The sequence below is a fragment of the Augochlora pura genome, chromosome 6 (genome assembly GCF_028453695.1).
Source record: "Augochlora pura isolate Apur16 chromosome 6, APUR_v2.2.1, whole genome shotgun sequence".
NCBI lineage: Eukaryota > Metazoa > Arthropoda > Insecta > Hymenoptera > Halictidae > Augochlora > Augochlora pura.
The window spans coordinates 14,542,461-14,558,662 of record NC_135777.1 but is presented as its reverse complement, the minus strand read 5'-3'; the positions used below and the strand labels follow the sequence as shown (position 1 = coordinate 14,558,662).

Sequence of the window (16,202 nt, the reverse complement as noted above, 5' to 3'; positions counted from 1 at the left end):
TACAAAATTGACATAAGTTCGAAGACTTGAAATTATTCGAAGGAGGAATATAGTCTAACCTAACTACTGTTTCTAAAAATTGATTTACGAATAGAAAACTTCCGCACATTGCAAAGGGTAATTCATAATGCGTTGTTCCAGAAGGGTGACAAAAGTGTAAACTTCTAAAAACCTTGTACGATGGTATCGCATCGAGTCTACAAAACATTGATGAGTATCAGAAAGCTAAGGGCACCAATAATGAACAAAGGATTCGGTAGAGTTGCAACAGTGACACACCGTTGACCCGAAATTCCGATCGAAGTATCAATTTCCCTGCAATCAGCCCGTCCCCTCCGAAAACCATAAACGCCAAGAGCCTGTCCCCCGGCAGAGGTTTTCTGTTTTCACGCGGTCGAAACGGGAGGAGGTACCCCGACCCTGGTAACTCTAGATGGGCAGCGGCATACCGTGGCCCATGGCGCCCCTATCTTTTATGCCGGCAGTTTCTGAAAATCTCCGAGTTTGATCTGACTCTGCTGGTGGGACCGGGACAGAGGACGACGCCGTGAGGAACGATAGAGAAGGAGGGACAGCTGGGAAGGGAAGATTAGTTGCCAGCGACAGCAGCAACCGCAGCAGCAACACGTGTGCTCCGTGGCTGGAGTTTACATAAACACGTATAAACGTCGTGTAAACCGACGCGCTGGAGAGAGACCGAGACAGAGAAGGAGAGGAGAGGAAAAGAGAGAGGGCCTCTGTGGACCAGCTTTGAGCGAGAGAGTGGCTCGCAACGGTAGCATCCCGACTCAGATAACGGGCAAGGATATACGACTCTAAACTGCACCTACGTGCAGGACACTGGGCTACCGAATTTTCGAGAAATCAAGATCCTTGGCGATTTTTCGGAACGATCCTGGCAACTGGATCTTGCTGGATGAAAAGCTAGATGTCCTGACGGTGTGGAACATTGAGCGATTGCTGTCCCCTTAGATGAAAGGATAATTATTTGATTTAATAGATCTTTTATTCCGTTATATGGTTTCGGACAAACAATCGCTCGTGGTCTCTCGACTATTAACGATGTTTGTAACAATTCTGAGCTTTATTCAGTAATTTTTTAAAATTTTATTTAGTTTTCCAAAGTTGAGTAATTAAATGAACAATTTAAATTCTCTGGATCAAGATTGACACAGCTACCGCCTTGCAAGGATTAATAAAGATAAAAAAGTATTCGTGTTAAGTCAAAAGTTGATTTCACTTTCCGCTGACCCGGTAAAATAAGAGTCAAACTTGGTCGTCATTCCTCGTGATAGATCCTCCTCCATTCGAGAGTTACTGCATCCTTCGAGGTCGTTACACGGGAAACATCCCCGTGTTATCTCTTCGGCATCGAGATCCAGATCCGTTGCGATTTTCCTTGGTCTTTCGTAGATCGATCGGACAAAAGGAACCGCCCCGATCTCGCCGGGGCTTCATACAAGCCATCCTTTTGTCTTATCTAGACAAGATCCGTGGATCCCGTCCGACTTTCCAATGGAGATCGGGGATATATCATCGCGAGGTTGTTACGTGGGCTAGGATACTGCGGCGAGCAGCATCGAATAGGATGGGAGAAACGGACAAACACTCGAATTACCACGGGAAAGGAAACATCTGCCGATGGCGCTCTCCCTTTCGGAGCCAACATGGCGGAATGATCTGCGCATCAACCGGTAGTTACGTTTACCCACGGATTTGCGGTTCTTTTTTTTCTCTCGTGGCGGTGGCTGCGTTTTCCCCTGCTTCGACTTTTTCTACGGTGTTTCCGCTATCGAGCTTTTCGCCTTTCTTGCTTGAAGAGCCATCGCTGCGGAAGCGTTTCCATCCCCGATCATCCTTGATTCCTCGGCTTTGTGCGCGCGGGTTCGCGTGGCTTCGCCAGACGCTCGTGTAAACTTTCGTCTGGCCATCCATCGGTGGCCGCGTGCTTTCCACCGAATTTTCTGGGCTGCGAAAATAGCATGCCAAATGGAAATAATACGGAAGCAAATTCTCGGTGGCTCACTGGGAATTCTGAGCTATAATTAGACTGCAGGTATTGGATCGAGATAAACATTTTTTCTGTTTTGCGGGAAACGAAAATCGAGTTCTCTTATATTTAGCTGTTATTTAGTTCACTGTATTAAATTTTCTCAATAATCGCAACAATTTCTTTAGTTTACATCTTTTCATTCAATTGTTAATATTGACCAACTCTTTATCGATTTTTGATTAATCCGAATAAAATATTCCTCTTTTACACGATACATTGTTATTTAAAGAAATTGTTAGCGATCATTGTAACTGTGAAGAGAACAATACGACGAGCGGTTGAGGCAGCGCCCGCAGTCCTTAACAAAACACGGTCAAGATTATAACTTCTACGAACGATCTCCGTAAGTTCATTCGATCCTGAGTATACATCAAGAATACAATGACTACAATAGAAACGAGAGTTCCAACTGTAAATGAGATTAATTGATCGGTAACGAATAATGATCGGAAAAAATCGACCGAGAAAATCACAGTCACGAAGTCGTACGTGCCCGGAAGTGTATGAAAGTGCACACATTGTATTTGCACGTTGCACAAAGCATGCAGTGTACGATCGGCGAGCGGGATTACAAAAGGCGATAGTCGTGACGCAATGAATTGCGCGTAGCAGACACTTCCATTTTCGGGCAGGCGATGATTATCCAATCACGATCTGCCGACCGGGGCCCGATTCTAATTCCCTTGAGAGGGGCCCGCACGGTGTCCGATGCTCGTGCAGCTTTCATTAAATCGCGACGTTCACGTTTCGATCCTGCTTTTATCCCGCTACGGAAAGCTCATCGATCATAACTGGCGATCGCCCGATCTCTCGGGTGACCCTCTCTCTCTCTCTCGCTCTCTCTCTCTCTCGCTCTTTCTATCGAAGTCTGGATCTCGACTTTTGCCACGCGGGGACAAAAATCACGTCGGAGGCGGACGGTGAGAGGGAATAGAAAGAAACAAGGAGGAAGAAGAGAGCGAGAGCGCGTGGTGCAATCAATTTACAAAACGCAAGCCTCCCGAGGGTCTTTATCTAGATCCAATATCTCGGGGTCTTAATCCGTGTCAAGATCGATCTGCGGCTACATTTTCGGATCTTATCTCGCTGTGCCTTGGGATCTACGCGAAAGTCGACACGGGGATGATTTCTCGGTTTTCACTAATGCCGAACGTATAACAAGAAAATTATCCACTCGAGAACACTTATATAATAGAGCGTGTTGGGTCTAGTTCGGGGAAGGCCCCACGGGTGTCTGCGTACTGGAAAACTCGTTGGAAAAATGGGGAATCATGGTTTCGTTATAGACTGAGGTTCTTTGTGCAAAATGAAAATAGTCTGCATCTTTATTTAGTATTTTTAATGACTTCAAATAAACGAAACAGCATTCTTAATTTCTTCTAGTTACATTCTGTTAGCTTACGCTGTATTAAATTACACCTACCCAATTTTGCAATAAATGCACAAAATCTGCGATCTATTTTCTTAAAAATATATCTATATTTCTTCCTTTTTCAATTGTGTCGAACTTATGATAAAACAAGTATTTATATGAAAGTTTCTGGATGAAAGATTTGGTTGGGATCGTCTTGTTGAGAGCGGGAAACAGAATTGTCTGTTTTGAAGATTCGTCGGAAAAATAAAACCAGTTGTATTTTCTAAATAAATGTGACAATTGATTTAAATACAATTTATTTTTCGTTCAATCATGTGAGACATATAACAACGAACTTAGACTTGCAAGTGCAACCATAAGTAAGTTTGTTGCGAGTAGGTTGAAAAAGGGGTATGAACGTGCGTACGCGAGAAACATCACCATCAAAATCGAGCAGATATTTTTTACACGTTTTCGCTAACGTCGAACGAATAATAAGAAAATCATGCGCATAAGAGCCTTGCCATGAGAGAAACTGCTGGAACCCGATTGGAAGAGGGAGAAATAGTATACGCCAAAAAGTTCACCGCAGAAGCGGAGGTGGCTAGATCTTCCGGCGCCTACGCTACAATCGGAGCGAGAATGATTTCTCGGTCTTTACTAATATGAATCGTATAACAAGAAAATTATCCAGCCGAGAACCCGTCGATAATAGTGGGGGTCGCGCTGGTTGTCCAAGGGGGCAGGGGTGCCTGCGCGGAAGAAAGCTACCCGGAAAAGTGAGGGCAACTCGGTACGGTTAGCAACAATGTTCGATGGCCCGGGACCTGGTGTCCTGCTTGGGTATAATGGTCGCGAAAAATCATCCATTATCCTTCGACCGAGGAAACCAGTGGGGCACGGACGGAAGAGGGGTGTACAGGGGGGGACAAGCGTTTCAGACCGGCACAATGGCGTACGCCCATATATCACTCAGGAGATTTTCGGAAAACTGCGGCTCAATGAGTCTCCTACTAAGAGGCATTCAAGGAAAGATGGAATTCTAGATTGCTTTTATGCCGCGGCCTCTTCAAGGTGCGAACCGTGGCACGAACCCGGAGGCCACGCTCCGACGGAAGTTGTAATGTATCGATAATAAATCTTCCGTGGGTGTACATTGTTGCGCGAGAGACCCCAGCGCGAATTTCTTTTAAACGCGCGTTTCATAGCCGTCTCTCTTTCTCTCTCTCTCTCTCTCTCTCTCTCTCTTGGCTTCTATCCGCTGCGAGGATGGTCTAATGGAGGATCTATTAATTCGAGCAACGGAGAACACGGGACCGTTTCGATGATTGTGTTGTTGCTGCTGGGAATCAACACTTGCCGCGGGCCATTGTTGCGCGAACAATGCCTTATTACCGAGACGCTCGCGGCAAATGAGAGCCAATCGACGCCGTTAAGTCGCCGTAATTAATTGAGTCGTTGGTTGCGAGAATGATGGTGGGATGCTTTTGAGCAGTGTGCGCATCTTTTGAACGGTGCGTTTTACTCGATGAGATTAGGATTTTTGCTGGAATAATGGTGCTTATTTAAGAATCTGTATTTTGATCGGAACGTAATGCATTCATTATACATACTGCCGTCTTTAGTTAAAACGTATTGTCTACTAATTTATAATTTATTAGCTGTGCATGAAGATTAACTGGCTGCATTAAACACAATTCGCAATTTTGATATTTAAAAACATTTAGTTGTTCTCAAAATATTTGTTTCATGGTTATTCGAATACTTTCATTTTTCATGTTGCCCGGACACGTTTGGGATACAAATCCACGTATTAAAACGCACACGCGTTCGCGCATGCGCTCTCTCTCTCTCTCTCTCTCTCTCTCTCTCTCTCTCTCACTTCGAGTTCGATCCTGGCCGTAGCCAAAACGATTATAATAACTATTTTATCCGGCGCGGATCTGGGCCATTGTGCCTCCCCATTCTGAAAGTCATAACACGGTGCCTACACTGCCCTTCGGGAACTGCTCTTCGGGGCTCCCTTTCTCGCTGCACCACGCTGTAACCCGGTGCACCATGAATCTCGAGTTTATATAGTACGCGTCCGTGGTTCTCCCTTGTGTACGCTCGCGGTTCTCGGTCCCTCCACCAACACACTCTCTTCCTGTGAAACACGTACGAGCAACTGTGTTTCGAATTTGTATGGACGTATTGTCCTGGGAATCTTTGGAAGAAGATGACGCCGGGAAATTGTTGTCATTGGTCAAGATCGCGGTTAATAAGAAAATTAGGTGAATCCGAGTTGAGAGATTAACGTGACAGATTCGTATGATGCTCCTGATACTTCATTGCTGTTAAATTATTCGTTCTCTCAAGTTGAGTTTTCCTCCTTGTAATTTCATTTTTAAAAATAAGATATTATAGGAAGCATCCTCTCTTTGTCTAGGGCAGTAACAATGCCACATTAATAACAAGACAAACCATAAAACTAGGAATCTTATTTTAACGTGCACTTCAATCTACGAGGCGTTCTAATCATTTTCCAGTAAATTATAATACTCTGTCATATAAGAACATATGTCCTTATGAATGCATTAAGAAATGATAGTGACGTAAGTCATATTTCCGACAATTTTTACATATGTCTTTAAATTATTATGCATTAACTTAACTTTACAATATCGTAACAATAATTTTAGTCTGTAAACTATATATATATATATTAGTAAACAATAACTCACCATATGCGTCACAGTGAGGAAAATTTGAATTGCGTCACTATGATTTTAACCGACTCATATGTAGCATCTCAAAATGAATTTCACTGTAAACAGACACGTTCTTAGAATACTCGGTCACCGGTATTGGTGAATCCTATTGATCGGTGAATCGTCTTTCGCCAAGACCGTGCGAGTCTCGATCCTCGGAAAATACTCCCGGTGAATCCTTCAGCGAGTACAGACTTCCATCCAGTTAAGTCTGCCTCGGAGAGGAATCCCACAGGTAAAGGAGAGATAGATGTCAAAAGAGAAGGAGAGAAAGAGAGAGTTGGCTCGTGAGTGTATCAAGCTTGTATCGAGGCGTCTTCCTATAGGGTCCCCGGGCACGCACACGCGTTCATCTCCTCGCACACGACAGTCCGGGGCAATATTTCACGGCATATTGTTGCCATCTGCACACGCAACCCCGCGCGCACGACACAGAGAACGCAGGCAGGACGTAGGAGAGACGTGAGGCTTTTATTTATCTGCTATTTATTTGCCAACGTGCGCGCTACCGAAGAGCGGTCCCCGAGCTCACGACCCTGCCGGGGACAGATTTGAAAAGTTATTAATCGTCCCCGTTTTTGGTAGGAGACTCGCTCGCTACGGTGTGCGTCGCCTTTATGCCGGCACACCGGATAACCAGGCGTCGTTGGCACCTCGCTATTCGAACCCTCGAAATTGGCTTAGGGGGGAGGATTCACCTCTGAGGAGGTGCGAATCGGTGGGTGGAGGCGATTCATGACGAATCTGCCTGTGATCCTTGGGACAGATCTCTCTTGCATCTTTGTATGTACTTGTACTTAACTCTGAGATCAAATTAACCGCTTGTTGTTACGTTAGTTTCAGTTGCAATGCACGACTCTTTTGATTGTATTAATTTTTTAGAAGAAAAATATTCATATTTAATGTGTACCTACGTTTACGCGAGTGTTTCGATATCGATGACCGAAGAACAGAATTTTATTCCGATTTGATAGAACGGAACATTTTATAATTTGTTCTCGATAAGTTATTAGCTTATGGATATGCATCTGTTGGAAATCGTTAAACACATTTCCTTATTCAAGCACATTTTGTGAGGAAAAATTCTCGAAAGTCTGATTAAATTCTGAAGTAGCATTTTTGTAGGCAATTATGTACTAGCCGCTTGTAGTGCTCGGTGTAAAGGTTGTCTGTTTTCAATTCCATTTTACTTACGAATGATCATATTGAAGTTGCGCCACATTCAGCCACGCAACTGACAATGAGTTTAACACTGAATCATTTCTTCATACTAGTACAACAAATTCCTAAAATCGAGCTACCTTTTGTATGACTTTAAAGGACGATTCTTTTAATATTTGGATACAAATTCTAATACTGTAAAAAAAACTTTAAGATTAATACAGTAAAATCTTGTAAAAGTTTGTACAAGAATTGGCACTTGATCTAACAAACGAGGAAACAAATTCGTGGAATGTTTTTCTTCACTGTAGCCTATAGTGTAATAGAAGTTTGAGTAACTCCAGTCTTGCTATTGCTGCGAAACAGGATACATTAGTCGCGTTTCGGGCGCTAGTTCCACTGTTAAAAGCAGTACAGCAATTTCCTGAAACTCTTCACAGGGGTTCAAGCAGCGCGCAGTAATTTCCTCGGCTATAATTGATGAGACTTTTCTCGCGCGTCCCACGGCTTGAACGTTGCCAATAAAACTCTCGAAGCGTGTCCGCCGCAAATTGTCCAGCAGCGAAACCTCTCGGCACCGGTAGCCAACGAGAGAATTTGAAGCATAGTCATGTGAAACGTCAGATAAGCGGCGCGACACCGGCAGCGCGGTAACCGCTATCTTTCCAGGTTCATAAATATTTAAGACGCCTTCTTACGACGGCGCTGCCATAAGCGCCCGCAGTCCACGTCCGAGCGATTTAAATATAATCTGTGTCGCGGTGATACGTCACGGGAACATGGCAATGTTATCGCGCTTTTCACACGTGAGATGAATAACGACGTCGGGCCTAGCCACGGTGTCGGGCCAGTCCGGGCCGGCCGAGCTCGCGGCGCGAAAACCTGCCACGCTTCTTTGTCGCTATTCGCGTTGACGAGTTTTCTTCGTCGCGATAGCCAGCCGATCGTATTAATAACCGCGAACTAGCTCGTTCTTATGAGCTACAAAAAAGTAGGCCTGGTCTGCTCCAGATACGCTTAATGGCCGTCGGTCACAGAAAAGAAAAATCAACCACCGCGCACCTTCGCGAACGGTTTTCTCGATGGGTTAAGTGGATCGAGACGATTTAACACCTCGCTTGAAAATTCCACGCTGGGCAGAACGTAATTTCTCTTCGCTTAATTACGATAGCCGCTCAATCTAACCAGAGAATTATTCTCGACACTTTATGAAAGAATCCTATTAATAACATTTCCGTGCAGTAGATTAGGTATGAATTTTTATCGCAACACCGACTCGTTACAGTGCACGGGGTGGAAACATTTTTCAAACCGTATCTATGAAATTATTTTCTTTAAAAATGGTTATTACAAATGGTTTCTGATACGAGAGAAAAAGTCTCAGCAATTTGAAAAAGGTATTCATGCGAACTATTTTAAATTCTCAACACTAAAATGATTATACATGTATTGACTCAATATTGGCCGATTCTTTGATCCGCAAACGATCAAACGAACAATCGATCGTTTCTGGAGATTAAGCAACAACGAGAGAAACGCGATGAAATCATTTCCCGCCGCGAGGAGACTCGAGACGAATCTGTCTCCCCTAAACCGAAGAAGCGGTAGTCCGCGTGGAAAGGAAACAATGTAGCAGCGAGAGGGTGGTAAAACCTCGGCTCTCGAACATACGGATCCCATTCCATCTGGTCCTCGTTTTTACGTTCCGCTAACGCGGATCTCGTATCCAAGCCGCGACTGCTCCCTTTTTCTTGGTCGCGGAGGAGGGTGAAGAGATCCTGGAACCAGCCGGAGAAAGAAAGAAGAGGACGCGGAGGGTAGAAGGGCGAAGTTGGCCACCATTTTCCCCATAAAAAATCCGCCAAGTTTGCGCTTCCTGCTTCGCGCGTCTCCGCACTTCTCGGCGAGAGCGCCAGTAGGAAGTCCCGGAAAAGGGTGTCTACCGCGAAAGAGAGAGAGAGAGAGAGAGAGAGAGGTGGCACAGAGAGAGAGAGAGGGAGAGAGAGAGAAGGGAGGTGTGAGCCGACGGTAAAATATATTCCAGTCAACTTCCGGTGGAAATAAATAAGAGTCACGCCACACGGTCTCGTTGCGCCCCGACGACGGCGGCCATTCGTGTGCAGGGGAGCTTATCTCTCGATATCTCTGCTTCTCGCCCTAGGCGAAGAGGAGCCACGGAGAGAGGGAGATAGAGGATGGGGAGAGAGAGCACCGGAGAAAATGTTCCACCGTTGCTCATCAAGATATATCCGGGAATCATGATGAAACGGTCCGCGATACGATATAATCGCGTTCGAGAGTCTATTGTGGCAGCGCCTCGAGTCCTTTTTCCACGCGGCCTGCCCGAGAAAAATATTTTTCCTGCCTTTCCGAGCAGCGATCGCCGCTTTCCTGATAATTACCCGCTGGGAGACAACTCGACTTCCGGCAGGAAGCGCGAGAACGCTCCTCTGCATCGCAAACGCCTGTCAAAGCGCGTCGATCGCTGGTCGACTTAATGTTAGTTATTTGCGTTTGTCACCTTCACTCTCCTTCGTAACACTATGCATTATCTTCATGGGAATCGCAACAGGAATGGACTAGGCCTATCATGTAGCTGTGCCAGCATGTCTGAATTGAATTCGGTGTAAGCTACTTTGGCAAATTTGTTGTCGTAAAACGTTCGTGAAACTATGATCGACGAATGGTGATAAATAAAATATATATTTGAAAATATTAACCGTAGAGCACCGAAGATATTAAAAAGTTTAGGGCCTCATTTTGTATCAATGTAACAACAAATTTTATTGCATATAGATTGTTATATTTCATCGAACTGTTTAATCGCCAACAATTATTTATGGACAATATTTTCACCGACACGATTTTAGCAACACCGCATTGCACGGCATCGTTTATATATCGTCGCATTGAAATTAACGACAAATGTGCACATCAACTCTCATTTCGTCGACAAATGTTATTACATTTCGGTGTGTATAATGTCGTCGATATGTAAACAATGTTGCTGAAATTCGATTTCGCTGAAATCGTATCGATGAAAACATTGTCGATAAAATAATTGTTGGTGATTGCTAGGTAACCGACGTGAAACACAATTCGGTCGCAGAGAATTCAGAAATCGAAGTTTCGGACAACCAGGGTCCCATCGCACTTCATTAATTACTGTACGGATTCGCATACAATACAATCGCCGGGGTGTTTATGCGCCGATAACAGGGACCGACGACAAGCCTTGAGCATTGTTTGTTTTGTGCGGCGAGAAAGAGCATAAATCAACGTCCACGTTTGCATCGTATCGGTCGCCGGCCAATACGGGGAGAGTACCGTTTTCAATTATCGCTGTGTAACGCGCGTGTAATTGCACGTCTCAATTACAACGCCATTTTCTTTCGCAGGAGAGAAGCCGTTCAAGTGCGAGTACTCCGGCTGCGAGAGGCGATTCGCGAACAGCAGCGATCGCAAGAAGCACAGTCACGTCCACACGTCCGACAAGCCTTACAATTGCCGGGTTTCCGGGTGCGACAAGTCCTACACCCACCCCAGCTCGTTGCGCAAGCATATGAAGGTACGTCGAACCATGCTATCAGCAGCTACTCGAAACGACTCCTGTCTTTTCCTGCTCCTTTGCTCGTTATCTTATCGGCGGCGGTGTATTCTGATCCAAGAAACTGGGATATCATCTCGGAACGATTAATATCGTTGAAATGATTGATCTATGTGGGAGGAAACTAATAACGCACCACATTTAACAACAACAAATGTTTGATGAACCACCTGTAACACCACTCGTTGAAGACACAAAAAGAAATAGATCAAATTAATAATTCACATGCATCTTTCTCCTTCGCTCATGCGTTCTCATTCATCAAAGTCTCTCACATCTCTCATGTAAAACAATCTCACACATGAAATTCATTTCCATTTCGCTTATTAATCATTCTTGTGCATCCCTGATGTCATTCATCTCTAAATTATTCTTGATCTCGCTTCAATTCCTAAAGTTAGCAACATCAATAGAATGAAATTGTACCGACTTGCCACGAAGCTTTTGCATTTATAATCCACGTTTTATCAAAATTTCATTCTCAGAGTTTCCTTTCATACACACAAAGTTCTTAAAAGACTTATCAAGTAAAGTGTTTTTAAAACGTTCCTAGTGAAGCGATATCACAAAATATTGTTCAGCCTACAGTTGAGAGTTCAAGGTGCGAACAATAAAACGTACAATAGTGGAAAAAAGTCTTGATCAAAGAATTGAGTACAATCTCTAGAAAACTGAGGGTGGTGAGTGGCACAGAGTGAATGTTGGTCTCGCAATAAAGTGCGGCTGAGAAAGAGTCAGTTGTTCACCCCGATGCACAAAGGTGCACCAGCGAACATAATTCTGCAATTATGCTGATCACTGTAACGCCGAGGGCCGAACAAGCGCAACGGAATCGCAGCAATTTTCTCGTATCCACCCCTGCGGGCTAAAATTATCCCGCGTCTCCCCGTAACACCGGTGTACATACGTATCGAGGTGTGTTTCCAAGTTTCGTTTCACGGTAGTAGACACGAATAAAAAGATAGATAGATAGAGAGAGAGAGAGAGAGAGAGAGAGAGAGAGAGAGAAAAGGAGTGAAATATAGTAGGTAAAAGAGGCAGGCGAAAAAGATATGTGGGAAGGGACGATGTTCAAAAGAGGATAGTATCCTGGCGTAAGGTTCATGCACGAACGGCCACGGAATCTTAATAGGAAATTATCTGTGGCACACCGAGCGGACGGGAGGCGAGCTGGCGGAGCTAGAGGGTGGCAGAACCGTCCAAAAGCCAACTCCCGAGATACGTGCGCGATAGGTTCTTCGGATAGGAGCCGGCTCCTTGGTTCTCCACGCTTTTCGCCGGGGCCCCGTGATTCGCGGAAGGCAGTCGTCGAGATTTGCTCACTGAATTATGAACGAAGAGGACTCGGCCATGGGGAACCAGGACGGGAAACGACGGAGCCTTGATCCACCCCACCTCCCTCATCCCTCTGCTCCTCCACAAAGTCTCCCTCACTCTCACTCTCTCTTTTCGTGATCCCTAGCGACTTTGGTTCAGCCAACGCAGCGACGCGATGCTTTTTGCTCGTGATTCCCTACTTTTGCTTGATTCCCGTTGGCCTGCGAAGCGATAACTTACGGTGATCAGATACACCTAGTGTTCTCGGTCGTGAGACCCGAGATAGTCATGGATCATCCCCGAGGTATAAGAAATTAAGATTGTCAGAGTCTGTGGAAGTAAATGGATTGAGGATTTCAGAGAACTTGGCACTGGAAGAAACTATTTCTCAGTCGACTGTTGTGGAGGTCGTAAATTCATTTATAAATTGTTATTAGTCCATTGTTTTAATTGTGTTAATTGTATAAATAGTAATTTCCAGTTGAATCTATCCATATGACCATCAATCCATTCCGATTGATATATATCTTTCAATTCTTTAAAAATGGAAAATACGTTGTCACTTTTTGTACAGTTTTACGAATGACTTCTTGATAGCTATATCTATTTAGCGCTAACCTTTGTAAGAGATTAAAACGGAGTTGTTTAATTGTTCGACACGTCTGCAATCACAATTAATATTAAACCAATCGAGCTAATGTATGTTCCTGTATAAGAATGACAGGACTGAAATTATTTAGAATTTTCGCCATTTGTGTAATAATAGATGCTTGAATGAAAAAAATTGATTAAATAATTTCTCCTAACAGAGTCTATTTAACTTCAATCATTTGAGAGTAAAATATATAAAACCGGTTACTTGCCTCACACTTATATAGTGTTACAGCGTAATAGAATTTACACATCAAACACCTACGAAATTGAACAATATTGTCTAAACACCACTCTTCAAATCACCTAACCAACCACCACAGACCTTTCACTCTGCTTTCAGCAATCCGAACGATTCCCCGGTAATTAACGAAATTGCCGGCGTCACCTCAGCAACCCTAAACTCCTCCCCCAGAACGCGAGCGAACAGTTTCAACCCCAGTCATGCGAAGTAGTTCGCGACGACTCGTCCTGACTTAGGGGTAACGAAAATCCTAACGTTAGGCTCCGCCTCTTGTTTCCAGGTGCACGGCTTGACCCTGGGCGAGGGCAAGATTGGAGGGGGCTACGAGAGCGAGGGTGAAGAGAGCAGCAGCAGCGGGGGTAGCCTGTCGGTGACGGGGCATACGGAGTCTCCTCAACCGCCGCCGGTCGTCCCGACGACCACCACGACCAATCCGCCGTCGAGTCATCCGTCGACCAGGGGGCCCGAGCTGACGGAATGGTACGTCTGCCAACCGCCAGCGGTCGGGCCCCAGCATAGTCCTCTGCCGGGACCGCCGCCACCCCATCACCTAGGACCCCATCACTTCAATCCTCTGATGCACCACCAAGCGACTGCCTACTAGATCCAACGCACGGATCACCGAGGATCGAGAAAAATCACACAGCGTTGATCTCCGTGGATATTCACCGACTGTGATCTGGGTCTTAGAGGTTCTAAAGGTCCTTAAAGTTCTAAAGGTCCTAGAGATCCTGCAAGTCCTAGAGGTGCTAGAGGACATAGAGTTCTTGAAGATTCTCCGGATCCGAAAGGTCCTGAAGTATCTAAAGATTCTAGGAATCTTAAAGATCTTGAAGGTTCTAGAGATTCAAGAGGTCCAACAGGTTCAAGACATCCAAACGATCTAAGAAGCTCTAGAGGTTCTAGAGGTCCAAGAGATCGAAGAAGTCCTAGAAGTCCGAATAATCTAGGTTCTAGGAAACCCTGGATACAATTGTTCACTGCGATGACGCAGTAGTCTCACGCTTGAAAATCGACAGGACATCAGGAAGAGGAACTTCCTCTAGGATTTGAGGAGGAAACAGGCTTGAAAAGGAACCTGAAGAACCTTGTTACTTCTTTTTGAACTTGTTTTGCGGACAGCGGGAACGTCGACTCGCGAATTGTGGATGAATTCGAGAAGTGGTTAGACTGGGGCTGTGAGTAGGGTTCGGACTTTGAATGGTGCGATGGATTTTTAGTTTGTGACCTTTCTTGAACAGTTTCTTTGTTTTTAGTGAATTGGTTGTTAAAGTGAAGTCGTCCCGTGAGTGTCTGTTTACAAATGTTAATCCTTGTCCATCTCTGATCTTGGATAAATAGTATATTTGACACCCGAGGTTGAGTCGTCAACTCGTCGCATTGATTTTTAACATTTTTATCACTTTAACATCGTCCAGTTAGAAGGATGAGAGATGGGCGAGGAATGAAGCCATTGATTCAACCCATAAATTCTCGTTTCCGCCTTTTCGTCAATATTAGGTTGCCCCCAACTTCATTGATATCCAAAGTAATAATCTCGACGAGCGATGGTGCGATTAAACTTAAAAATTCGTAAGAAGTGATAAAGCGTTAACGAACAGACGATCACACTGTTGGTGTACCTTTTTGGGACAGCCTAATATTTTCACTGGCCCGCAACGTGCAATCAGCAAATGTTTGTTCTCGAATAGTACGAAGGCCGAACCGTAGATCAAGTTCCTGGATTCTCGCAGCCCTGATTTAGAGGATAGGAAGAGTGCTCGCGACCAAAGGTAGCCCGCGGTTAGTATTTATTGTCACGTTTCATGGGCGGATAAGAAGAGACGGTTTCCGGTTTCTATTCGCTGAAGCTCGAACGGGAACGACGCATCACGGCGATAGCATAAATCTCGAGGTTCGGGACACGGGAGAAACCAAATAAGAAAGTTAGTTACCTCGGATCGAGGCGTCGCGGCACGGCGGGCGGAGTGCGAATGTAAGTACAATTAACCTAAATCACCGGCCGGCCGTTTGCGAGCGCTCCGGAGGTGTCACGCGCGTTTCTCGATCGCGGAAATATCGGGGATCGTTACGGATCAACCGGGGCGGTCTCAACCTAGCGATCCAATATGGCGAATCGTGCCTCGGTTTATCGAATCCCGAAGCGAAACGGCTTTGTAATTGTTCCTGCGGAGCGACACGACCAATCCACCATTCGTTTCTCGCACCTAGCATTGTCAATAAATTATGAATTTTAATCTGCTACCCTTAATTGGACACCCAAGCTGGATCCTAGAATACCTCTATGCATACAGATATTCTAGTGTTCCTTTTACGATATTAATTTAAATAGGTACCTTAGTAGTCCTCTTAATGGTTCGTATTTTTAAATGTAGTCAACCTTAATGAACTTTCAAATTGGGTTTCTTAAATGTACACATTTGTCACTTCATCATGCGATATTAATTTGTATCCGAATCGTAAATAAAAGTCTTTTTATGTGTTAACCCTCATCCATCTCTCATTTTCCTGTTTGAATTTTCATCAGAATTTGAACAATTAATCTGGAAAATTCCTTTTCGATATAAAACACTTTATATCTAAAAGCAGTCAAAAACATGTCAAATTGACATAAGGGATGAATGAGTGTTCAACATATATTGATTTAAAGTTACGCTGGTACACCAGCTGTCGTCTTAAAGTCTGACACCTTTTGGACGTTTCTCATAGAGTGCCCTATTTCAAACAACAGTGTTCACCTCCACCTAACTTTTCAAGACAATATGTATTTTTACTAGAACTGCAAAGATATCCGAAAAAATAACGTGTTGCATGGAAATTAGGCACGCTACAACGTTTTATTTAATCACAAAAGCTAAAGATATTTCTGAATTAGAAATACCCAAAGTGCGTTGCAGATTACAAGAGTTCTAATTAGCTTGGCAGTGCGGGGCGATTATAAAATGGCCGCGGGTAGTTAGGAACGACGGAGCGAAATTGTAAATATATTAATAGGCGAAGTTCTGATGCGGCGTGTTGGGGGTGCGTTGTAAGATATGTACTACAGATTTGTTCTGATGTGTGAT

At 44.4% G+C, this 16,202-nt stretch overlaps 1 protein-coding gene across 1 annotated transcript in view; it reads left to right on the top strand.

The window, feature by feature from the left end:
* LOC144471206 (uncharacterized) overlaps positions 1 to 13,741 on the top strand; it is a 38,349-nt gene extending 24,608 nt beyond the window's left edge. The window contains exons 2-3 of the mRNA XM_078183035.1: positions 10,717 to 10,886; positions 13,418 to 13,741. Coding sequence (XP_078039161.1) covers positions 10,717 to 10,886; positions 13,418 to 13,741 — 494 coding nt within the window. The remainder of the gene's footprint in view (positions 1 to 10,716; positions 10,887 to 13,417) is intronic.
* Positions 13,742 to 16,202: the final 2,461 nt, after the last annotated feature.